General features: G+C 51.4%; 1 protein-coding gene across 2 annotated transcripts in view; it reads right to left on the bottom strand.

Annotated features, from left to right (window-relative positions):
• Positions 1–22,424, bottom strand: part of pld3 (phospholipase D family member 3) — a 28,920-nt gene extending 6,496 nt beyond the window's left edge. Inside the window, exons 1-9 of one of the 2 annotated variants that reach the window (XM_070867940.1) lie at positions 22,285–22,424; positions 14,049–14,116; positions 10,544–10,612; positions 9,165–9,328; positions 7,698–7,881; positions 3,703–3,820; positions 2,343–2,470; positions 846–1,046; positions 62–201 (exon numbers count right to left, since the gene is read on the bottom strand). In XM_070867940.1, coding sequence (XP_070724041.1) covers positions 62–201; positions 846–1,046; positions 2,343–2,470; positions 3,703–3,820; positions 7,698–7,881; positions 9,165–9,328; positions 10,544–10,612; positions 14,049–14,075 — 1,031 coding nt within the window. In that variant the 5' untranslated portion in view covers positions 14,076–14,116; positions 22,285–22,424. The remainder of the gene's footprint in view (positions 1–61; positions 202–845; positions 1,047–2,342; positions 2,471–3,702; positions 3,821–7,697; positions 7,882–9,164; positions 9,329–10,543; positions 10,613–14,048; positions 14,117–22,284) is intronic. The other variant, XM_070867942.1, reaches the window with a different exon arrangement.
• Between the last annotated feature and the right edge of the window lie 612 nt (positions 22,425–23,036).

Below are 23,036 nucleotides of genomic sequence, written 5' to 3'. Positions count from 1 at the left end.
AGAGAGAGAGAAAGAGAGAGAGAGAGAGAGAGGTGTACATGGGCACACACTCACACTTTACCTTTTGGGGTAGGAGAACACTGTACTCGGAATGTAGTTCATGACAGCCACATACACAAACTCCTTTGCATCGTCGATGATGCTGAGGATGGAGGCGAGATCGTCAGTCCGACCCTCTGGGCACAGTGCGGGTGGGGAGCTCTGAAAGAGGAACGGGGTCACGACATCAGCGGCAACTCAATCCCACTCGACAAACAGCCAAACAAACAGACGGTTAGAAGAGACAAAAACAGAAAATGCTGGAAGCACTCACTCAGCAGGCCAGGCAGCATCCGTGGTGAGAGAAACTGTTAACGTTTCCAGTCTGAGACCCTTAATCAGAAGGAGCGACAGCAGCTTGTGTAGCTGGGAGCAGGAAGTGACAAAGGGACACAGGCAGACTGTGTGAGTGGGCAAAACTATGGCAAATGCAGTTGAATGTGGGGAAGTGTGAGGTCATGCACGTTGAATCCAAGAAAGGCAAAATCAGAATATTTTGTTAATGGAGAGAAAGTAAAGCTATGGAGGAGCAAAGGGGTGTGTGGGTCCAGGTACATAAATCACTAAAGGCAGGGGGAATGGGGGGGGGTGGGGGGGGGCATAGGGATGTCACGGGTTGTGGGGAGAGCAAGCAGTGCATGAAGCTACCAATTCATGGAAAGTGGGATTAGGCTGGGTAGTTCTTGGTCAGCCGGCGGGGACACGATTGGCCGAAATGGCCGCCTTCTGTGCTGTAAATTTCTGTGATTCAACGATATGATGCGATTGGAAGAAATGGGCGACCTTTGTGAGGAGCAGAAACTTACTGAGAAGTAGACGCTAGCTGGAGCGTTGTTGAGGTTCAATTCCATTGGGGTCTTCTCATTGTAGGATGTGGAGTAATTACTGGGCCATGGGGCCGGGATGCTGCTATTGGGTCCACCGATACTCCAGTACGCCTCGAAAATCTTCCCCAGATCTTTGGCCAGACAGCTGCAGTTGTAGATGATGGCTCCCAGCTCCTTAACCTATCGAAAGCGAGGAACATGATTAAGGGAGCAGATCCCAGGAAACTGTGAGCACCAGTTTATGCCAAATGGCCAAGCGCCCAAGCTCCGATTGAAAAGCACTTGCATCGCTATAGTATGTCCACAGGACATCCTAAAGCGAATCACAGGCCAATTAATTGCTTTTGAAGTGCAGTCGCTGTTGTCGCGTTGACTGCGCAGCAGCCAATTTGTGCACAGCAAGCTCCCACAGACAGAAATGAGTTAAATGGCCCGAGGGATAAAGATTGGCCAAGGCATTGAGAGAACCTCCTGTGCTTCTTTATATTGTGACAGGAGATATTTTACATCCACCTGAACAGGCAGATGGGCCTCAGTTTAACGTCTTGTCCGAAAGACGGCACCTCGGACAGTGCAGCACTCCGTCAGCGCGACACTGGGACCGTCAGCGTAGATTTTGAGCTCAAGTCTCTGGAGTGGGGCTTGAACTCTTTTTGAGCTCGGAATTCAATGCCAAACCCCTTATTTCAGGCACAAAATGGAAGCCTAAGCCTCCAACATGGCGGGCAGCGAGCCCGCACTAATCACGCCTCGGAAACGTGTACCACCATATTGGTAAAGGCATAGAAAAAGGCATCCAGGGCCCATGCCCGAAACAGATGGTTTGCCTTTTTCATGTTCAAATATGGGAACCTCGTGCCTGCTTCAGCCCTCGTATACAAAACTGGGCTGCCTCATCGCAGCTGCACCAGGCCCGTTGCATTCAGGAAACACCGTCTGCATGCGGCCTACCGAGAGGTCCTTAAAGGGACTGCTGGGGCTGCCACCAAAAAGGTGCATTTTAAACAAATGTATATTTACTTGAATAGAGAACATCGCAGGAGTGTTTCTCCCGACTCAACCGCATGCCCTTGCTCCCACATCCCTCCCAATCGCTTCCCCTCCCTCTGCTGATTGCCGCCTCCAATCGCCCCCCTCCCTCCCCCGATCGCTCCCTGCCACCCTCACAATTGCCCTTCCTCCCTGATCATATACCCCCGCCCCACCTGCAGCTCGCTGGTCTGCTGTAAGTGTGGGCCCCATGCCTAATATTGAGTGCGCCCGGGGCCTACACTTTCCGATCCGCGAGCCCAGGTCCTGCTGCCTGACCTATGTCTCAGAGGCTGGAGTGCTGGCACTAGGCTCCGCTGACTGGGCCTTGCCTGCCCACAGCCTCCCTCAGTACCTGGATCAGCGATTGGGCCTTGCCTTCCCACAGCCTCCCTCAGTACCTGGGTCAGCGATTGGGCCTTGTCTGCCCACAGCCTTCCTCAGTACCTGGGTCAGCGATCTCCAGTCCATGTTGGCACTTCCAATGTACAAGTGTTTCTTGTCCACAATCCAGAACTTGGTGTGTAGAACCCCAGTGGTCAGTCTGGGCATGTCCACCACCTTCACCTTGGCTCCTGTTGACACATTAAACACAAGGCCCAGTAACTAAATGTGTTGTGCTGCCCTTTCCCTGTTGAGGCACTGCCTGCTACGGCCCTGGACCCGCTGGTCTTGAATCGCTTACTATGTCGGGCTCCAGTTAACTCCGCAGAGTGCCACTGTGTGATCCAGCTGTACTCTCCGTCTCTCGTTCTTTATCTCAGTACGAAGCAGCCTCATTGCGATCCTGGGAGTCAGCACGACCTCAGGGAAGATCAGCTTCAGAGGATCTCTCCATAGGCATTGCAGAAGTGGGAAGTGGTGAGAAGCTCTGGGAGGGGCACTGCCATTTACTGACATGGCGTCCGCAGTGACCACTCAGCGTTTGCTTGTGATGACAAAGGTGACAAGTATGATCGCTGTCGGGAAGCCGCAATAGTTAAACTCTTTGAACTCCCTAATGATTCTCAACACCAGACTTGTGTGCAGCTGCAAAAGACACATTAAGAGTGTGCAGAATCGAGCGTACAAAACCTGCATTACCATCCACCCCACCCACTGTATGGATTTCATTTTTAAGACTTTGTAGAAATGGAATGTTATTTTTTATTCCAAAGCCAATGAAGCACTTTTCGAAGTGTAGTCACTGTTGTAATGTAGGAAACACGGAAGCCAAATTGCGCACAGCAAGCTGCCACTAATGACCAGATAATCTGTTTTTCAGCGACATTGCTTGGAGGATTAGTATTGGCCCAGGACACCGGGGCGGACAACCATACTGTTCTTCGAAATAGTGTCGTGGGATCTTTTACATCCACCTGAGAGAGCAGATGGGGCCTCGGGTTAACGTCTCATCCGAAAGACGGCTCCTCTGACAGCGCAGCGCTGCACTGCCTAGATTCATGTGCTCAAGTCTCATGGAGCGGGACGTGAACCCACAACCTTGTGACTACCCACTGAGCCACGGCTGACACTGACATGCATCCTCCCTTGGGCGTCAATGAATGATAGAATTGTTAAATGATGCAGCACAGAATGAGGCCATTGGGCCCATCGTGCCTGTGCTGGCTCTTGGAAAGAGCTCAGCAGTCAGTCCCACTCCCCCCTGCACTTCCCCCACCACCCAGCAAACAGTTTCCCTTCTGGTATTTATCAATAATTAATTGTTGCAAACGGTGCAGACCCCAAGCGTTTGTGCAACAGTCAGTGTTTGCATTAACCAAGCTTTACAGAAAACGGGCAGGGCCCACTGTTCACGTTCACTCACCGCTCTTTTCCAGGAGCTCCAGGTCGCCAAAGCTTTGGGTCTTGGAGACTTTATTGAGCACGGCCCGTACAGCCAGCTGCCCGGAGACACTCTGCAGTTCCTTCAAAACGTCTTGACCCTGAGGGGACACCATATTCATCAACGCCAGTGATGGAGAGATGACAATCATAGAGACACAGAAATTTACAGCACGGAAGGAGGCCACGCCAGCTGACAAAGAACTATCCAGTCTAATTCCACTTTCCAGCTCTTGGTCCGTAGCCCTGCAGGTATTCCAGTGCATATCCAGTACTTTTTAAATGTGGTGAGGGTTTCTGCCTCCACCACCCTTTCAGTTAGTGAGTTCCAGACCCCCACCACCCGCTAGGGAAGAATTTCCCCTCAAATCCCCTCTAAACCTCCTACCAATTACTTTAAATTTATGTCCCCTGGTTATTGACCCCTATGCAAAAAGAAATAGGTCCTTCCTTTCCACTCTATCTAGGCCCCTCATAATTTTATACACCTCAATTAAATCTCCCCTCAGCCTCCTCTGTTCCATAGAAAACAACCCCAGCCGATCCAATCTTTCCTCATAGCTACAATTCTCCAGTCCAGGCAACATCCCCATAAATCTCCTCTGTACCCAGTCGGGGGGATCATTCTGTCTCAGTGTGAGGGACCGTGCGAGGAATAGGTGACACCCTCATCCACCCCTCGCCCACCATGCCTTGTGACTCCCCGTTCCACCTCCAGTCTCCTGAAGACCAGGAATCTCCCACAACACCTCCTCTAACTGGACATGAACTCCTCTCAGGAACTTATAGAATCATAGAATGATACATTCGGCCCTTCATGCCTGTGCCAGCTCTTTGAAAGAGCTATCCAATTATCAGACAACCCCACTCTCCCCTCTCCACCAGGTGGCAGGGTTCACTATGGGCAGAGCTATTGTGGGGACACTCTGGGGGCGGGGACTCCTTGGGAGGTGGAGCTGTTGTGGGGAATCCCTGGGGGCAGGGACTCCCTGGGAGTCGAGCCAGGGGCGGGCACTCCCTGGGAGCGGAGACTCCCTGGGGGTGGGGGAGGAGACTCTTGGGAGGGGGGACTTCCTGGGGGGCGTGGACTCCCTGGGGGGCACGGAGCTGGGACAGGGACTCCCTGGGGGGCACGGAGCTGGGGCAGGGACTCGATGGGGGGCACGGAGCTGGGGCAGGGACTCCATGGGGGGGGGGGGGGGGGGGCAGAGCTGGGGCGGGGACTCCCTGGGGGGGGGGGGGGCGGAGACTCCCTGGGAGGGGTGGGGGTGGGGACTCCCTGGGAGGGGCGGGGCTGGGGCAGGGACTCCCTGGGGGGCACGGGGCTGGGGCAGGTACTCCCTGGGGGGCGTGGGGACTCCCTGGGGGGGGGGGGGGGCGAGGCTGGGGCGGGGACTCCCGGGAGGGGGGCGGGGCTGGGGGGGGGGACTTCCTGGGAGGGGCGGGGCTGGGGCAGGGACTCCCTGGATGGGACGCGGACTCCCTGGGGGGCGCGGGGACTCACTGGGAGGGGTGGGGCTGGGGCAAGGACTTCCTGGGAGGGCGTGGCTGGGGCGGGGACTCCCTGGGGGCTTTGTTAACTCTTCTGATCAGCAGAAAGCGTGCTGGTGGTCAGTTAAAATTACTCCCTAGAGAGCGCAAACAGGCTGGAGCTGCCGCCGGGGTCCCTATTCACAAATGCCTGATGTTCCAATTAATCAGCGGGAGCTGTCCGATTTTAATCTTGGGGGGCTCAAGTGGGAAGCAACAGTGAATTTCCAGCCCAGCGCACCAGTGGCTCGGGGACTGAAGAGCCATGTGTAAAATACATTTATTATTCACACCTCGTGAGACAAGGAGTATGGGAGGGCTGCTTTAGGTCCTTCCAGGGAATTCTTGGGCCTTCTCCACCTGTATCACACCATGCCCGGCACACAAGCATTAAGAGACCTATTGACCGCAGCGGTGATGTTTTAAGAACATAAAACTGGGAGCAGGAGTAAGCCATTTGGCCCCTCGAGCCTACTCCACCATTCAATAAGATCATAGCTGATCTGATTTTGGCCTCAACTCCATTTCCCTGCCCGCTCCCCATAACCCTTCACTCTCATCGCTCAAAAATCTGTCTATCTCCACCTTAAATATATTCAATGACCCAGCCTCCACAGTTTTCTAGGGCAGAGAATTCCACAGATTTACAACCCTCTGAGAGAAGAAATTTCTCCTCATCTCAGTTATAAATGGGCGGCCCCTTATTCTGAGACTCTGCCCTCGAGTTCTAGTCTCCTCCATCAGTGGAAACATCCTCTCTGCATCCACCTTGTCAAGCCCCCCTCATTATCTTTCAATAAGATCACCTCTCAGTCTTCTGAACTCCAATGTGTATAGGCCCAACCTACTCAACCTTTCCTCATAAGTCAACCCCCTCATCTCCGGAATCAATCTAGTGAACCTTCTCTGAACTGTCTCCAATGCAAGTATATCCTTCCTTAAATACGGAGACCAAAACTGTATGCAGTACTCTAGGTGTGGCCTCACCAATACCCTGTACAGTTGTAGCAGGACTTCTCTGCTTTTATACTCTATCCCCCTTGCAATAAAGGTCAACATTCCATTTGCCTTCCTGATTACTTGCTGTACCTGCATACTAACTTTTTGTGTTTCATGCACAAGGACCCCCAGGTCCCTCTGTACTGCAGCACTTTGCAATTTTTCTCCATTTAAATTATAATTAGCTTTTCTATTATTTCTGCCAAAGTGGATAACCTCACATTTTCCCACATTATACTTTATCTGCCAAATTTTTGCCCACTTAGCCTGTCTACATCCCTTTGCAGATTTGTTGTGTCCTCCTCACAATTTGCTTTCCCACCCATCTTTGTATCATCAGCAAATTTGGCTACATTGCAGTCGGTCCTTTCATCCAAGTCACTGAAAGCCAGCTGCTGTTAACTGACCCCAGGGTCAGGAGTTGCCATGGCAGGAGTTGGTGTGAGGCTGAGTGAGGTGAGGGGACCGGGTACTCAATGGGCGGTCACCAGACCCATTCGGGGTCGAGGGTGGCTGGGCCCAGCTCAATTATTAACAAAATTGGCTGGCCAATTATTAACAAAAAAAAATAAAGGCTCAGAAATTCCAGAAAGTGCCTGGTGGTCCCGGAGGAACAAACACTTACGCTCCGAGGCTGAGATACGCAGCCCAGCGTAGAGGCCCACGTATCCCAGGAGCATACGCGCATCCTGGGAGCACGTAGGCCTGGACCACCAATCAGTGTAGGATTCCCATTCACAGTAATGGGCGCTCCAAGCTCCCAGCTCCTGTTGCTATCAATGAGAATACCCCTAAAATCTAATAAAACACACATCAATTTAAAAAACACTTCACTTTTTTAAAATTAATAGAAATTGCATTAAATTAAATGTTTCAGAGAAAAATGGATTTTTTTGGAATTTAAAAAAGAATGTTTTAATAGTGTTAAAAATAAACTTACCTTCGAGACAGGGTTTTTAATATAAAAATAAGTAATAACATTTATTTTTTCTATCTATTAAAACTCATGTTGGTAAGAGCAGGCCCCACGCCTGTTTTTTTTTAAAACTAGGTGCAAGAGTTTGCAGGACATTCGCTGGGCAAGAGTTGGGCAAATGGCCCAAACCTCCTCCCATGAAGGCCCTTCTCCCGGGGATGCGTGCAAACTGGCAGACATTTCGACAGATCGCAAGTGCCGGGTACGCACCCGGAGAGACCGCAATCTCAGGATCAATAGGAATTGTCCTCCTCCCCGAGGTCTGGGGGATTGGATTGGGCAACATGCATTGCCTGTCTGTCCTATGTGAATGAGATGCTCTCCAGCTGACCATGTAACCTCTGGCAGAGGTCATCACGGGTGGGGGATGGGGAGCTTCGGTGAGGGGCACGAACACCTTTGATTATATGGAGGATGATTCTAACATTAACAAGCACTGAGACCCTGACATTGAACCTGTCCCTGGGCCATACCTGGCTGGCGCTAGGCTCTTCAGTCTGCGTGTCTATGTTCCGCATTGCCCAGTAGAAGGAGGCGATGTCAATGCTTCTTTCTGCCTCACTCAACAGCTTCATCCAGCCTTCGAAAATGGACGGATTGACGGTGGAGTTGGGCCCAAAATTCATCCCTTCCGGAATACTTTCAACGAGGACGAGACTAGGAACAGAAGAGGGAGCGTAAGAAAGTATCAGCTCGAACATAATCTTGATAAGTCAGCCAGCTCTATCCCATTAGTAGGTTTGATTGCCTCTACCATATTGTCAGCACACGCTACTTTTCTGTTATTCATTTTCGGAATGTGGGCATCACTGGCAAGGCATTTATTGTCCATCTCTAATTGCCCCTCGAGGTGGTGGTGGTGAGCTGCCGCCTTGAACCGCTGTAGTCCCTGTGGTGAAGGTGCTCCCACAGTGCTGTTAGGGAGGGAGTTCCAGGATTTTGACCCAGCAACGATAAAGGAATGGTGATATATTTCCAAGTAGGGATGGTGTGTGACTTGGAGGGGAACGTGGAGGTGGTGGTGTTCCCATGCGCCTGCTGCCCTTGTCCTTCTAGGTGGTAGAGGTCGCGGGTTTGGGAGGTGCTGCCGAAGAAGCCTTGGTGAGTTGCTGCAGTGCATCTTGTGGATGGTGCACACTGCAGTCACGGTGCGGCGATGGTGGAGGGAGTGAATGTTGAAGATGGTGGATGGGGTGCCAATCAAGTGGGCTGCATTGTCCTACTCACCAAGCACCAATCGTTTTGTAAGAGGCAGGCATCTGGAAGGATGTATGAGTGCAAGGGATTGTCAGACATGTGCTGTCACCACTCAGCCCATCTCACCCAAGCCCTCCCGTCTTCAGGAGTGAGATTGAGAGCTGGATGTAGAGACTGACGGACGTTATTAATCCTGTGACCAAATCTCTGTCGCCAGACACATTGATAGTTCTTGGCCCAAATGACCTGAGGAAGTCAGTGACAAATGGAACTGCTAATGGATTTCCCCACATCCTATTAAAACCTGTATTCCAGGCCCCCCTATATTTCTCCCTGCAAGGCCTGACTACATCCTGCACCTTGTGCCCTTAGGTACCTGCAGGGGGCAGTACAGCCCTGTGTCTCTTCATCGGGTAACCATAGGGGGCGTTGTAGGCCCAGTCAATCGCCCAGGTACCTGCAGGGGGCACTGTAGCCCCAGTCAATCCCCTAAGTACCCCCAGGGGGCAGTGTGACCCTAGTCAATCGCCCAAGTACCCCCAGGAGGCACTGTAGGTCTAGGTACCTGCAGGGGTCGGGACAGCCCATGTCAATCCCCCAGGCACCCCCGGGGCGCTGACAATCCCCCAGGTACCTGCAGGGGTCGGGACAGCCCATGTCAATCCTCCAGGTACCCCCAGGGGGCAGTGTAGGTCCTGGTCAATCCCCTAGGTACCCCCAGGGGGCAGTGTAAGCCCAGGTACCTGCAGGGGTTCGGACAACCCTTGTCCAGGTGGTCGGCTGTCTCGCTGGAGGTCCACACCGTCTTGTCGATTTGATGTTTGAATGGGAAGAGCAGTAACTGCACCATCATCAGGAGGATGAGAATGAAGATGACCACCAGCACCAGAGCCGCATCTCGGTAGATCTGGAGGAGGAAGAGGCAAAGAAGGAGCAGGCGTCAGACCATAAGAATTATGAGCAGGAGTAGGCCATTAGGCCCCTCGAGCCTGCTGCACCATTCAATAAGATCATGGCTGATCTTCGACCTCAACTCCGCCTTCCCGCACTATCCCCATGTCCCTCGATTCTCTCAGTTCCCATCTGCATCAACAGTGATGTCCACTCAATGGCCCTGTGCACTCACAGGCTCGAATCAGACCCTCTGCCCAGAGTAAAAGCCTCACGCCCCCTCCCCACCCCGCCCGGGTGTGTTGATTAAAACATTAACCAATGATTGCAAGTCTTTAACGTCAGAAAGGCTAGGAACAGAGGAGGAGACCATTCAGCCCCTCCAGGCCGCCCCATTCAATTAGATCACGGCTGATCTGTATCTTAACTCTATTTACCCCGCCTTGGTTCCATATCCCTGAATACCCTTAACTAATAAAAATCTCAGTTTCACATTTTCAATTGACCCCCCCCCCCCCACCCTCAACAGCTTTTTGGGGGATATCTGCATTCCTCTAATTCTGCCCTCTTGAGCATCCCTGATTATAATCGCTCAACCATCGGTGGCCGTGCCTTCTGCTGCCTGGGCCCCAAGCTCTGGAACTCCCTCCCTAAACGTCTCCTCCTCTCTTTCCTCCTTCAAAACCTACCTCTTTGACCAAGCTTTTGGTCACCTGCGCTAATTTCTACTTATGCGGCTCGGTGTCAAATTTTTATCTCACAATACTCCTGTGAAGCACCATGGGACATTTCACTGCATTAAAGGCGCTATATAAATACAAGTTGTTGTTGTTGAGAGTTCCAGCTCTCCACGACCCACTGTGTGAAGAAGTGTTTCCTGACATCACCCCGAATGTTAAGGTGACGCCCCCTTGTTCTGGACTCCCCACCAGAGGAAATAGTTTCTCTCAATCGACCCCATCAAATCCTTTAATCATCTTAAACACCTCAATTAGATCATCCCTTAATCTTCTACACTCGAGGGAATACAAGCCCAGTCTGTGCAACCTGTCCTCGGAATTTAACCCTTTCAGCCCCGGTATCATTCTGTTGGCATGGAAACGGTCGGAGTACAGAGTACAGCCAGCGTGAAGACCCGCAGACCAATCGGGGCCCTTGCCCTTACATCTGGACTGTGACCCCCCCACCCGCAGGCTCCAGATGAGACACACGGTCAGCGCAGCGTCCATACCTTCTGCATTCCTGGGCTCCGCAGGGTCGAGTTCGCCCTCCCATCGGGGATCAGTGGCGACTGCCTCACCTTCAGAGAGCAAGAACACGGTGTTAAATAGCAGGGACACAGTGACGGGCCCTGAGCCACAACCGCACCCGAGACCGCTGCCGAATTGGCCATTCTTCCAGTGAGCCCAGAGACTGAGTACTGACCCACTGTTTGACTGTGGGAGGCATCACAGCTGAAGCAGATCCTGTCCTTACCTGATGTATACACACACAGACATACACACTGACAGATAGGCAGACAGACACACACACATACAGTGACACACACACACAGACACCTAAACATACAGACACTTTCTAGCAGGGGTCAGTGATCATGGGCAGGTAGCATTGTCCAGCCCAGAGGCGCTGTTTGGCCACGATTACTGTCACACCTGAGCAATGACTGCCCCCACATGGACTCAGCTACCAGCACTCTTGTCTCTAACAGAAGACTTGTGGCTTCAAAACCTCCTTCAGGATCTGAACACATCTAAACGCACACTCCGCTGTGGGAGTGCTGCACTGTCAGAGGTGCCGTCTTTCAGGTGAGCCGTTAAACCGAGGCTCCATCTGCCCTGTCTGGTAGGATATAAAATATCCCACAGGCACTATTTAAAGAAGAGCAGGGTACTTTGTTCCGTGTCCTGATCTACATCACTAAAATTAAATTATCTGGTCGTTATCATATTGCTGTTTGTGGAACCTTGCTGTGTATAAATAGGCTGCCGTGCTTTCTTGCAAAACAGTCTCTGCAATTCCTGAGCTGTGACAGGAGCTGTATAAATGGGCAGATACAGCAGGAGCAGCGAGGTCGGGGCAAAGGAGTGGCGAGTGATCGTAGAGTAATGTGACCGGGGCCCAGGAGAGGTGCGAGTTCGGGGCCCAGGAGAGGCAAGGGCCCAGGGGCAGCAAGGGCCAGCCCAAACTGCGATATGTGTGCGCATTCGGTCCGTGCAGCAGAGCTGGTCTCCAGTCATCCTGGGTAACCCTTGCCACTAGGGCTCTGTCAAGCCCGTGTGGTGGCTGGTGTGCACCAGCCACCACACATTAAAAAAATCCACAGACAGGCATCTTCCACCCTTCAGGATGTAGTTCAGGACCTGGAATATTAGGTCTTTCATTGAAACACCTATGAACTCATCCCCTTTTGGCATGGAAGCAAGTCATCCTCGATACAAGGGACGAGGGACTGCTTGTGATGATGATCAATGGTGGCCCGCCTCACTCTGAGTGGTGAAGTCCCACAGTATCTTTATAAACTGCATTGTTTGAGACGTTAAACAAACAGACTGGGAAAGGACCACCTGCATTTATATAGCCCCTTTCACCAGCTCAGGACGTCCCAAAGCAATGCACAGCCAGTGAACTACTTTTCGAAGTGTCGTCACTGTAGTAATGTGGGAAACGCGGCAGCCAATTTGCGCACAGCAAGCTCCCACAAACAGCAAGGCGACAATGACCCAGATAATGTTTTTGTTGATTGAGGGATAAATATTGCCCAGGACACCAGGGAGAACTCCCCTGCTCTTCTTCGAAATAATGCCACCGGATCTTTTACATCCACCCGAGAGGGCAGACATCAGTTTAACGACATTTAACCTCGGTTCTGAAAGACGGCACTTCCGACAATGCAGCACTGCACTGGGAGTGTCAACTTAGATTTATGTGCTGAAGTCTCTGGACTTGAACCCACAACCTTCAGACTCAGATGCAAGAGTGCTACCCACTGAGCCACAGGCTGGACAGCTGGGAGAAGGGAGTAAAAGGCATTTAAGTGATGACCACTTCAGAAAATTGCATAGAGCCTGGGAAAGGGATAATCACAGAGAAGTGATCACAGTCAGAGTCTGTTAAAAAATCATACGGCACAGCTCAGCAGCTCAATGGTCAGGAGGGACGCTGACAATCGAGTTAGGCTGCAAAAACAGGAAATTAAATTACAGCTACCATGTGGAACTAGAGTAGGTCAGTGGCCTCTCCGCTAACACCAACCACATTCTTCGTTCCCACAGCCCTGCTCACATCCACTCAGTGAGGGAGCTACAGTTAGCCTCAGTGCCCCTGGGTTTGGCGGGGGGAGGGGTGGATGAAGGCGGGTTCCTTTTGCCAATCAGGAGCCAGTGACTCCTGCAGGAAGCTGAGCGGCTGTGGACATCAGCCCGGGATCAGCGGCTGTGATGCCCTCCAAGGTCGAATAGCATAGCGACACTCTCCTGCCGCTTGAGTGAGGTACCGGAGGGGATGGGGGCTGGAACCACGGGGAATCGGTGCCCCAGCAAAGGCAGCGCCTTCGGGGGTGGGGGGAACTGGGGGAAAGAAAGAGCTGAGGGTCCCTGAGCGAGGGAGACGGGGGTGGTGGGGGAAGGTGATTCACACAAATACTGTTTATGGGGGGAGGGGGGAATTAACCCCAACACTGAGCTGCTCGAAGCCCCACACACATCATTCACATGCAGGGCAGGACTAACAGATTGCGACGTGGATGACTCCTCCCTCACGTCAAGGAGGTCAGACATTAACGGCATTGTCCTCTGCGAAGCTGGTGGTGAGCCACCTTTTTGAACCGCTGCAGTCCGTGTGGTGAAGGTGCTCCCACAGTGCTGTTAGGGAGGGAGTTCCAGGATTGTGACCCAGCGACGATGAAGGAACGGCCGATATATTTCCAAGTCAGGATGGTGTGTAACTTCGAGGGGAACGTGGAGGTGGTGGTGTTCCCATGCGCCTGCTGCCCTTGTCCTTCAAGGTGGTACAGGTCACGGGTTTAGGAGGTGCTTTGATTCTCTCCAAAGTCTGCTTCCATCGGACTGTAGCGCTCCTCATGAAGAGCAACCTTCAAGGTTGTAGAGCAAGTTCCCAAACACATGGTTAACACTCTTGTTAACCATGGCCCGTATCGGTGTCAAGCACCCAACCGAGCTTCTCCAAGTTGAAGCTCACAAAGGCATATTTGCGATCGACCATGGGACACCTGCTTAATCGGCACCCCATCCACCACCTTCAACATTTTCTCCCTTCACCACCGGCGCACCGTGGCTGCAGTGTGTACCATCTACAAGATGCACTGCAGCAACTCACCAAGGCTTCTTCGGCAGCACCTCCCAAACCCGTGACTTCTACCACCAAGAAGGACCAGGCCAGCAGGTACATGGGAACACCACCACCTCCACGTTCCCCTCCAAGTCACACACCATCCTGACTTGGAAATATATCGGTCATTCCTTCATCGTCGCTGGGTCAAAATCCTGGAACCCCCTCCCCAACAACACTGTGGGAGCACCTTCACCACACGGACTGCAGCGGTTCAAGAAGGCCCCTAACCACTACCTTCCCAAGCGCAGTTAGGGATGGGCAATAAATGTCGGCCTTGCCAGCGACGCCCACATCTCGGGAATGAATGAAAACAAACACTCACACATACACCTGTGCAGGATCCCTTGGCCCTCCCGCTCCGAGAAGGGGCTTTGTCTAGTTACCTTCTGGTGTATTAGCTGTAGCTTCATGTTGTTATCCCAGAACCCCGGCTTCAACCTCAGTCGCGCCCCTGCAGACAGGAACAACATGGAATATTAGGGCAGCTTTGTCACTCTCACCGGCCCCGTGTGGGGACCGCTCGTCTGATCCGCTGTGTTAAAGTGAAGTCCTGATTCCAGTGCACCTTTCTACTCCCCCCACCCCGCAGCCCATTCCCTCTGCCCCAAGCCCATTTCCCCTCCCTCCCACCCAGCCCATTCCCCCCGCCGCACAACCCAATCCCCCCCCCCCCCCCCCCACAGCTCATTCCCCACCGCTGATTGGCTCTGGGTGAGCTTTGCTTCCACGGATCCCAAACTGCCCTCTTAGAGCACACCTGAGAGGCCAACCTTCCTGCGCGAGCCAAGTCAGTGTCTCTCGACAGGCTATTCGACTACTGTGGCATCACAGTCCTGATAACCGCACACACACCTTCTAGCCGGGGGTCACTGGACGGTGACCAGGAGAGGGAACCTGACTGATTCAGTCCTTTGTGTATAGCCGCTGCTGCTGCTCTGGCCGGGGTCAGTGAGGTCAGTCCAGCCCGTAAATCTGCGTCTCCGTAAGGCCCAGTGCTGGCTGAGGCCCGGAGTTCACATTCCACACATGAACCTCGACGGACCAACAACCCCCGCCATTGCACAGATTCTCTGATTGTCACAGTCTCAGGCAGGAGATCGGGAGTGGCTCGCTGGGCCATTTCAGAGGGCAGTTAAGAGTCAACCACATTGCTGTGGGTCTGGAGTCACACATAGGCCAGACCGGGTAAGGACGGCAGATTTCCTTACCTAAAGGACATTAGTGAACCAGATGGGTTTTTACGACAACCTGATAGTAATGGTGACCATGAAACTGATACTGGTTTTTTAATTCCAGATTTATTTCATTAACTGAAGCTGCTGTGATAGGATTTAATCTCCGGATCATCAGCCCAGGCCTCTGCATTACTAGTTCAGTAACATAACCACTATGCTGCCATACCCCCTGAAAAGAATTCAAGGATGGCATTTTTTGACCAGTGTTTCAAGTTCAATAGATGAACATGTCACCGGCAACAAATTAAACTTTAATTTATAAAATAAATGGTACAGGAACGACCGTACAATGTAACAGAATAATGGCGATGTTAATGTCGTTCATGTTTTTAATTTCTTTAGCTAAAAATTGGTAAAAGAATAATATGTAAGGTACAAAGGAATAATCAGCATGTTGTAAATGTTAAATAAATCTCAATGGAAAAACAGAGAGCTTGGCCCAGTGTGATCTCAAAGCTAAGCAACTGCAGCCTTGGTTAATACTTGGATGAGAGACTGCCTGGAATAACCGATGTCATTGGCTTTCCTGCTATGCGTGAAGTGATTTCCTGTATGGCCTGCTTCTGCACACTCACCCTCGTCTTCTGTCTGGACACACCTCTTGGTGTCCAGGGGCCCTAATGAAGGTCCCTCTGCCTGGGAGTCCTCCCCTGCCCCATTGGGAATCTGGGTGGAGAGTGTTGCATGGAACACTGCCATCGAATAGGTTTTTACCTTATTTTACAGCTTCCCAGGCTGCCTGCAATTTTTGCATCCTGGATGCGTCTGTGTCTCAAGGGTACACGGGGTGCAAGAGGTCGGGCACCTTTTCCATTGTTTGAAGGGGTTCTGCTCCACACCCTCTGACTTCAGTCCTACGCTCCTGATCTTCAGCCACCTGGAGCGGAGTCGGCAGCGGGCGTGGGGGGGAGCGGGCAAGACGGAGGACCTCCTCATGGGTCTGCTCCAGGGCCTTGCCATCATCAAGTGGCTGTCAACAGGTCCAGGTTGTGCACGGCCCGTGGTGGGGGTGCAGGGGGGGAAATCGCTCTGGTTTCCCGCCTCCCTTCCGTGGCCTTGTCCGTGCCCGGGCGGCCTGCAGAAGCAGTGCGCCGTGACCACCGTTACGCTTGAGGCCTTCCGCCACCGGTGGGCACCGCAGGGACTGGAGAGTGTCGTGTAGAAGGGAAGTAAATGTATTATTTCATTTGTTAAGTTTCTTTTCTTTTGTATGATTTGTGTTTTTATTAGTTATGCCCCTCTATAAAGAGGGAGCTTTTCTTAGATTGCTTATATTTGGGTTGATGACATTCCTTATTGGTTATAATGTCTCCTGTCACTCAGTCGCCTCCTGTTACCATGGTTACCGTGTTTTCCACTCAGCAACCTCTGGTCAGAGGCGGCCATTTTCTTTGAGATCTCGCCCTCTGTGACCTCAGGAAGTGTTGCCCATGACCCATGACCCATGACCCACGGTCAGCAGTGATCGAGTTCAGCTCGTGTCATGCCATTGGGAGGGGAAGAATTGGAAATTGCAGGTTGCAGCCTAATGACCAGAAATTTACTACAAACTTGTCTAAGTGGCTCGCTCTGAAGAAGTTGCTCAACAGTTTGACTGAATGCAAGCTGAGTCATAAGCCAATAAGGAGTGCTCCCTGTGTGCCGGCCAACATTCCATCCTCAACCAATACCTTCAAACGCAGATACTCCAGTTTTTCTATGCAGTCTCAAACTGCCTGAAAGGATGGTAAAGGCAGAAACTCTCATAGCATTTAAAAAGTATTTGGATGTGCACTTGAAGTGTCGTAACCTACAGGGCTACGGACCAAGAGCTGGAAAGTGAGATTAGACTGGATAGCTCTTTGTCGGCCGGCACGGACACGATGGGCCGAATGGCCTCCTTCCGTGCTGTAAATTTCTATGATTCTATAATGCAGTCTGCTTCTGTTTGTGGGAGCTTGCAGTGCGCAAAATGGCTGCCACATCCGCCTACATAAACATCAGAGTACTTCAAAGGGTAATTTATCGCCTGTGAAATGCTCTGGGGTGATTCGGCGAGATGTGATAAGACACTCTGCGAATATAAGACTTATTTTTCTTTTTGTGAATATTTGTGGAGGGGGGGGGGGGGGAGGTAACTAGAGAAGAGTTAAAACGGTGTGGTGTTTCTACACTTGGCTCTGAAGGCAATGAAGCTCAGGATCTCAGTCTAACTTACAACCCTTGGGTTCCTTCCTGATTTATCCGTGGGTTGCAGTCACTTTCCCAGAGCCCAACACAACTGAAAGCCCTTTAGGTTATTGAGGGAGGGGGGTGTCCGTAAAATCTGTGACAAATTCATGTGCACAGTTTCGGTCTCCCTATCTGAGGAAGGATATACATGCCTTGGAAGCAGTGCAACGAAGGCTCACTAGGATTGATCCCTGGGACGAGAGGGTTGTCCTATAAGGAGGTTCTCTATCTATGCTACAAAGGCTCACTAGATTAATTCCTGGGATGAGAGGGGTGTCCTATGAGGAGAGATTAAGTAGATTGGGCCTATGCACTATGGCGTTTAGAAGAATGAGGGGTGATCTCATTGAAACTTATAAAAATCTGAGGGGGATTGACAGGGTAGATGGAGGGAGGATGTTTCTCCTGGCTGGAGAGTCTGGAACAAGGGGGCATAGGGGCCGAAATTCAGTTCGGCCAGAAAGCTGGTGGTGTTAAGGCTTTTTTTCCCCCAATTAGCGCCACAAAGTTTGGGGCGGCCATTGGATCCAAATTTAGCTTTTTGACCACAAAAAGTGTTCCAGTCTTATTAGCCCTTCAAACCTGAAAGTTTGCAGTCTTAATTGGGGCGTTATTCCCACGGGAAATTCGCCCTTAGGGTGATGTGGCAGCTGCCATTGCAGCACAGGCGCGAGGAAACGAGTGTATCGGTGCTGCTTTGGAGAGGATGGCAGTGGCTCTGCAAGAGTTGACGGAGCATCTAAGTGCTGTCATATCTGGTGGCTTTCAGACTGTGGCTGCTCACATGTAGTCTCAGCTGGATGCCGCCCGAGACCTCAGTGTTGCTTTCGCGGCTGGGTCCACCACGGGCCACGGGGGAACCTTCCGGTGTGGTGCCTGAGCTCCCTCAGATTGGTGGTGGTGGTACTGTGCCGCCCCGGTGAGTGACTCAGGCTCCTCGGGTCAGGATACGGATGACGCGCTCCCTCCGGCTCACAGCATTCCTGGCCCCAGACCTGTCACTCCGCCAGTGCCTCCACACATGGCCTCGTCCGAGCCAGGTCAGACTGAAACCTCCCAGGAGGGTGTTGACCAGTTTCCAGCCGGCCCTTCCAGGCTCCAAGCTGCTCGAGGGCATCCTAGAAGGACATGTGCAGCTTCCACACAGCAGCCTTCCCAGACCAATGAGGCAGCCACAGGGGGCAAGGAGCCACAGTCTCTGGATAAGGGGTCGACCATTTAGGACTGAGATGAGGAGAAATTTCTTCACTCAGAGGGTTGTGTTTTTTTGGAATTCTCTACCCCAGAGGGCTGTGGATGCTGAGTCATTGAGTATATTCAAGACAAAGATCGATAGATTTTGGAATCAAGGGGATATGGGGATCGGGTGGGAAAGGGCAGTTGAGGTCAAAGATCAGCCATGATCTCATTGAATGGTGGAGCAGGCTCGAGGGGCATGTGGCCTCCTCCTGCTCCTAATTCTTATGTCCTTGTGCAGCTGGGCACAACTGGGCAGCAACACTGGATCAGAAGTTCGTGTCAGTGAGATACCACACTGGGTCTGAATTTAAAAAAAAAAAGAGGAACTTAATCATTTCCACTGTTAGTTGCACTTGTAAAATTTACCAGCAATGTTGCAGAAACTTCTCTCACCCCTCCTCCAAAACCACTAACAAGCGCTTTGAACTTCCGTCACTGGCTACCGAAACCGCTGAAGTATCTATGCACAGGGAAACGCTCCCCAGAGAGCTGGCTGTGGCTAACTCAGAGACGCCCTTTATAAACAGGCTCCTGGCATATGCAGGGGAAGCAGCTCCATTTTAACCTGGCCCCAAATAAAAGGTCTGAGCAACGGAGGCATGATTATCCTGGCTCAGTGGGTAGCACCCCCACCTCTGAATCACAAGTTTGTGGGTTCCACTCCAGCGACGTGAGCGCCTGCCGTAGGCTGACACTCCCAGTGCAGTGCTGAGGGAGCGCCGCACTGTCGGAGGGGCCATCTTTCGGATGAGACGTTAAACCGAGGCCCCGTCAGCTCTCTCAGGTGGATGTAAAAGATCCGACAGCCACTATTTCGAGGAAGAGCAGGGGAGTTATGTTGATTGAGGGATAAATATTGGCCAGGCCACTCGGGGAGAACTCTCCTGCTCTTCTTCCAATAGTGGCCGCGGGATCTTCTACGTCCACCTGAGAGAGGAGACGGGGCCCCTGTTTAACGTCTCATCCGAAAGACAGGAGAAATACTGAGCTTTCAAGGCTGCTAGAAACAAGCTGTGTGTGTTTGGCTCCAGGCTGGGTTATGACCTGTTTATACTCAGCCAGGCTACGGTCCTGTGATGCGGCCTACAGTAATCTCCCAGCCACCCTCAAGACTCATTACCCTCTTGGCCCTGTGACTCTGAACTCCATCCAGCGATCCCCCCCTCTGATCTGTTCTGGGCAAAGACCCTGTCATTAAATACCCGCATTGGGGACGGTAGCTGCTGGGGACCGAGGAGTCCCAACTCTGGTTGGGGGCTTCCAACAAAGGAACACAGGAACAGGAGGAGGCAATTCAGACCCTCGCGTCTGCTCCACCAGTCACTGAGATTATGGCTGATCTGCGACCTAGCTGCATACAGCCGCCTTTGGCCCAATTCCCTCATTACCTTTGGTTAACGCAGATCTATCAATCTCAGATTTAAAATTAACAATTGACCCAGCATCAATTGACGTTTGTGGACGAGAGTTCCAAACTTCTACCACCCTTTGTGTGTAGAAGTGTTTCCTAATTTCACTCAACAATAACAAACTTGTATTTATATAGCGCCTTTAAAGTAGTGAAATATCCCAAGGCACTTCACAGGAGTATTATGAGACACATAAGGAGAAATTAGCACAGGTGACCAAAAGCTTTATCAAAGATGTAGATTTGAAGGAGCGTTTTGAAAAAGGAAAGAGAGGCAGAGAGGTTTAGGGAGGGAGTTCCAGAGCTTGGGGCCCAGGCAACAGAAGGCAATTCCTGAAAGGTCTGGCTCTAATTATTAGACTGTGTCCCCTCGTCCTCGACGCCACAACCAGTGGAAATAGTTCGAGGGAACACAACCGTAGTTTGTGTAATCGCTGCTCGTCATTTAACCCCTGAAGTCCAGGGATCGTTCCAGTCAGCTGTGGCTCAGTGGGCAGCACTCCCGCCTCTGAGTCAGGAGGGGACCTGAGCACAAAAATCAAGACTTACACTCCCAGTGCAGTGCTGAGGGAATGCTGCACTGTCAGAAGTGCCGTCTTCTGAATGAGACGTTAAACCGAGGCCGTCTGCTCTGAGGTGGACATAAAAGATCCCACGGCACTATTTAGAAGAAGAGCAGGGGAGTTATTCCCAGTGTCCTGGGGCCAATATTTATCCCTCAATCAACATCACTAAAACAGATTACCTGGTCATTATCACGTTGCAGTTTGTGGGAGCTTGTTGTGCACAAAGTGGCTGCTGCGTTTCCTACATTACAACAGTGACTACACTCCAAAAGTACTTCATTGTAAAACGCTATGAAACGTCTGATGGTTGTGAAAGATGCTACATAAATGCAAGTCTTTTTAACCCTACGCTGCACTCCCTCCAAGGCCAATATATCCTTCCTAAGGTGTGGAGCCCAGAACTGCTCACTGTACTCCAGGTGTGGTCACACCAGGGCTTTGTACAGCTGCAGCATAACATCTACCCCTGGAGGTATTATCATGTGACCTCCCGCCTCGCACTACCCCGCCACTGGTCCATCCTCCGGCACACCGTCTTCCTACGGCCAATGAGAAATGGGATGGACTCTATTACCCAATTGGATTCATCTTAACTGTTAGAGAAACAGACTTCACCCCCCACCCCCACATCTCCAATATTTTTGTAACTAATGAATTACAATGATAAAAACACAATTTTGTTCAATGACCCGTATGGTTTTTCTCCCCGGCTTTGTGCACAGCAGTATCCTGCAGATTGAGCAATAGCTTGTCCGACAACCAGTATTGGATGAGCAGAAATTTCCTCCAATTTAATATAGGGAAGACCGAAGCCATTGCCTTTGGCCCCTGCCACAAACTCCGTTCCCTAGCTGTCACTCTCTAGTCCTTTAAAATTCTCATCCTTATTTTCAAATCCCTCCATGGCCTCGCCCCTCCCTGTCTCTGTAATTTGCTCCAGACCCACAACCCCCCAGATGTCTACGTTCCTCTAATTCTGCCCTCTTGAGCATCCCTGATTATAAATCGCTCAACCATCGGTGGCCGTGCTTTCTGTTGCCAGGGCCCCAAGCTCTGGAACTCCCTCCCTAAACCTCTCCACCTCCCTTTCCTCCTTCAAGACGCTCCTCAAAACCGATCTCTTTGACCTAGCTTTTGGTTCTATGCCCTAATTTCTCCTTATGTGCTCGGTGTCAAACTTTTTTTCTTATAACACTCCTGTAAAGTGCCTTGGGACGTTTCACGACATTAAAGGCGCTATATAAAATGCAAGTTGTTGTTTAAGACGCTCGTTAAAGCCTACCTCTTTGACCAAGCTTTTGATCATGTGTTCTAATATCTCCTGGTGTGGCTCGGTGTCAAATTTTGTTCGATAATGGCTGCTGTGAAGCGCCTTCGGATGTGTGAGGCGCTATATAAATGCAAGTTATTGCTGTTGTCTCCGCACTCCTGACATTTCTTGCAGCGTGGAAGCGGCACCAGATTCCTTGCGGACAGCACCCAGGGACTCCAAGCTGCGGCATTCTGTGAGCACCTCCTGGGGCTGAGAAACACACAAGCTCTCTGCGGCCCAGGGTTTAATTATTCCTCTGCCCACCAAGCGCCGACCGAAGCTCTCTGTCTCACACACTGAAGGAGGCAGCGAGCCGCAGAATCAGAGAATGATACGGCACAGAAAGAGACAAATCTGTGCCGGCTCTGTGGAAGAGATTAGTCTCACTGGCCCCAGTACATTTTCTACTTATCCTTTTGAAAGTCAATATTGAATCTGATTCCACAGCCCTTTCAGGCAGCGCGTTCCAGATCACAAGAACTTCAAAAAGGTGAAGCTCAGTCCTTCTATATGGTTTTGTCTGCTGCAGAAAGGGCTTGTATAAAGTGGAAAAGGCCCACAGAACGGGGAGCAATGAATGGATTCATGGCTGGCCTCGTTCTCTGTTAGCAGTGCGAGAGAGACTCAGTGAACGAGCCCATTACTCACCGACCTTCGCTCAAGCAGACCTTGTGGCTTGTAATTTCCTTTTGTGTGTTTCTCAGGCACAGGAAGACCTGTGTCTCTGCAGCTTCTCTCTCCGCCAGTAGCTTGGTGCTCGCAGTCCTGTGTGTGTGTGTGCAGCTATCTCAAATTACAACCCCTGACATCAGGATCACCAGACTCTTGCCTATCAGCAAAGCACCGATCGGACCCGCCTCCTGTCCCTGGAAATTCCTGTGTCAAAACAGAAAGACTTGCATTTCTATAGCGCCTCTCACAACCTCAGGATGTCTCAAAGTGTTTCATAGCCAATGAATTACTTTTTGGAGTGTAGTCACTGTTGTAATGTAGGAAATGCGGCAGCCAGTGTGCGCACAGCAAGCTCCCATAAACAGCAATGTGATAATGACCAGATAATCTGTTTTTGTTATGTTGATTAATGGAACAGGACACCGGGAATAATTATTCTTTTACCCCAGGGGAACACCACCGGATACAACAATAACAACTTGTATTTATATAGTGCCTTCAACATAGTGAAATGTCTCAAAGCGCTTCACAGGACACAATATTTGACACCGAGCCGCAAAAGGGGAAATTAGCGCATTGGTCAAAGAGGTAGGTTTTAAGGAGCGTCTTCAAGGAGGAAAGAGAGGTTTAGGGAGGGAGTTCCAGAGCTTGGGGCCTAGGCAACAGAAGGCCAGGGTGAAATAGTGCCAGGAATTTTCACGTCCACCTGAGAGGGCAGACAGGGCCTC

This window comes from Pristiophorus japonicus, chromosome 26 (assembly GCF_044704955.1).
Source record: "Pristiophorus japonicus isolate sPriJap1 chromosome 26, sPriJap1.hap1, whole genome shotgun sequence".
Classification (NCBI taxonomy): Eukaryota; Metazoa; Chordata; class Chondrichthyes; family Pristiophoridae; genus Pristiophorus; species Pristiophorus japonicus.
The sequence above is the reverse complement of the archived record's forward strand: the minus strand, read 5'-3'. Positions and strand labels throughout refer to the sequence as shown.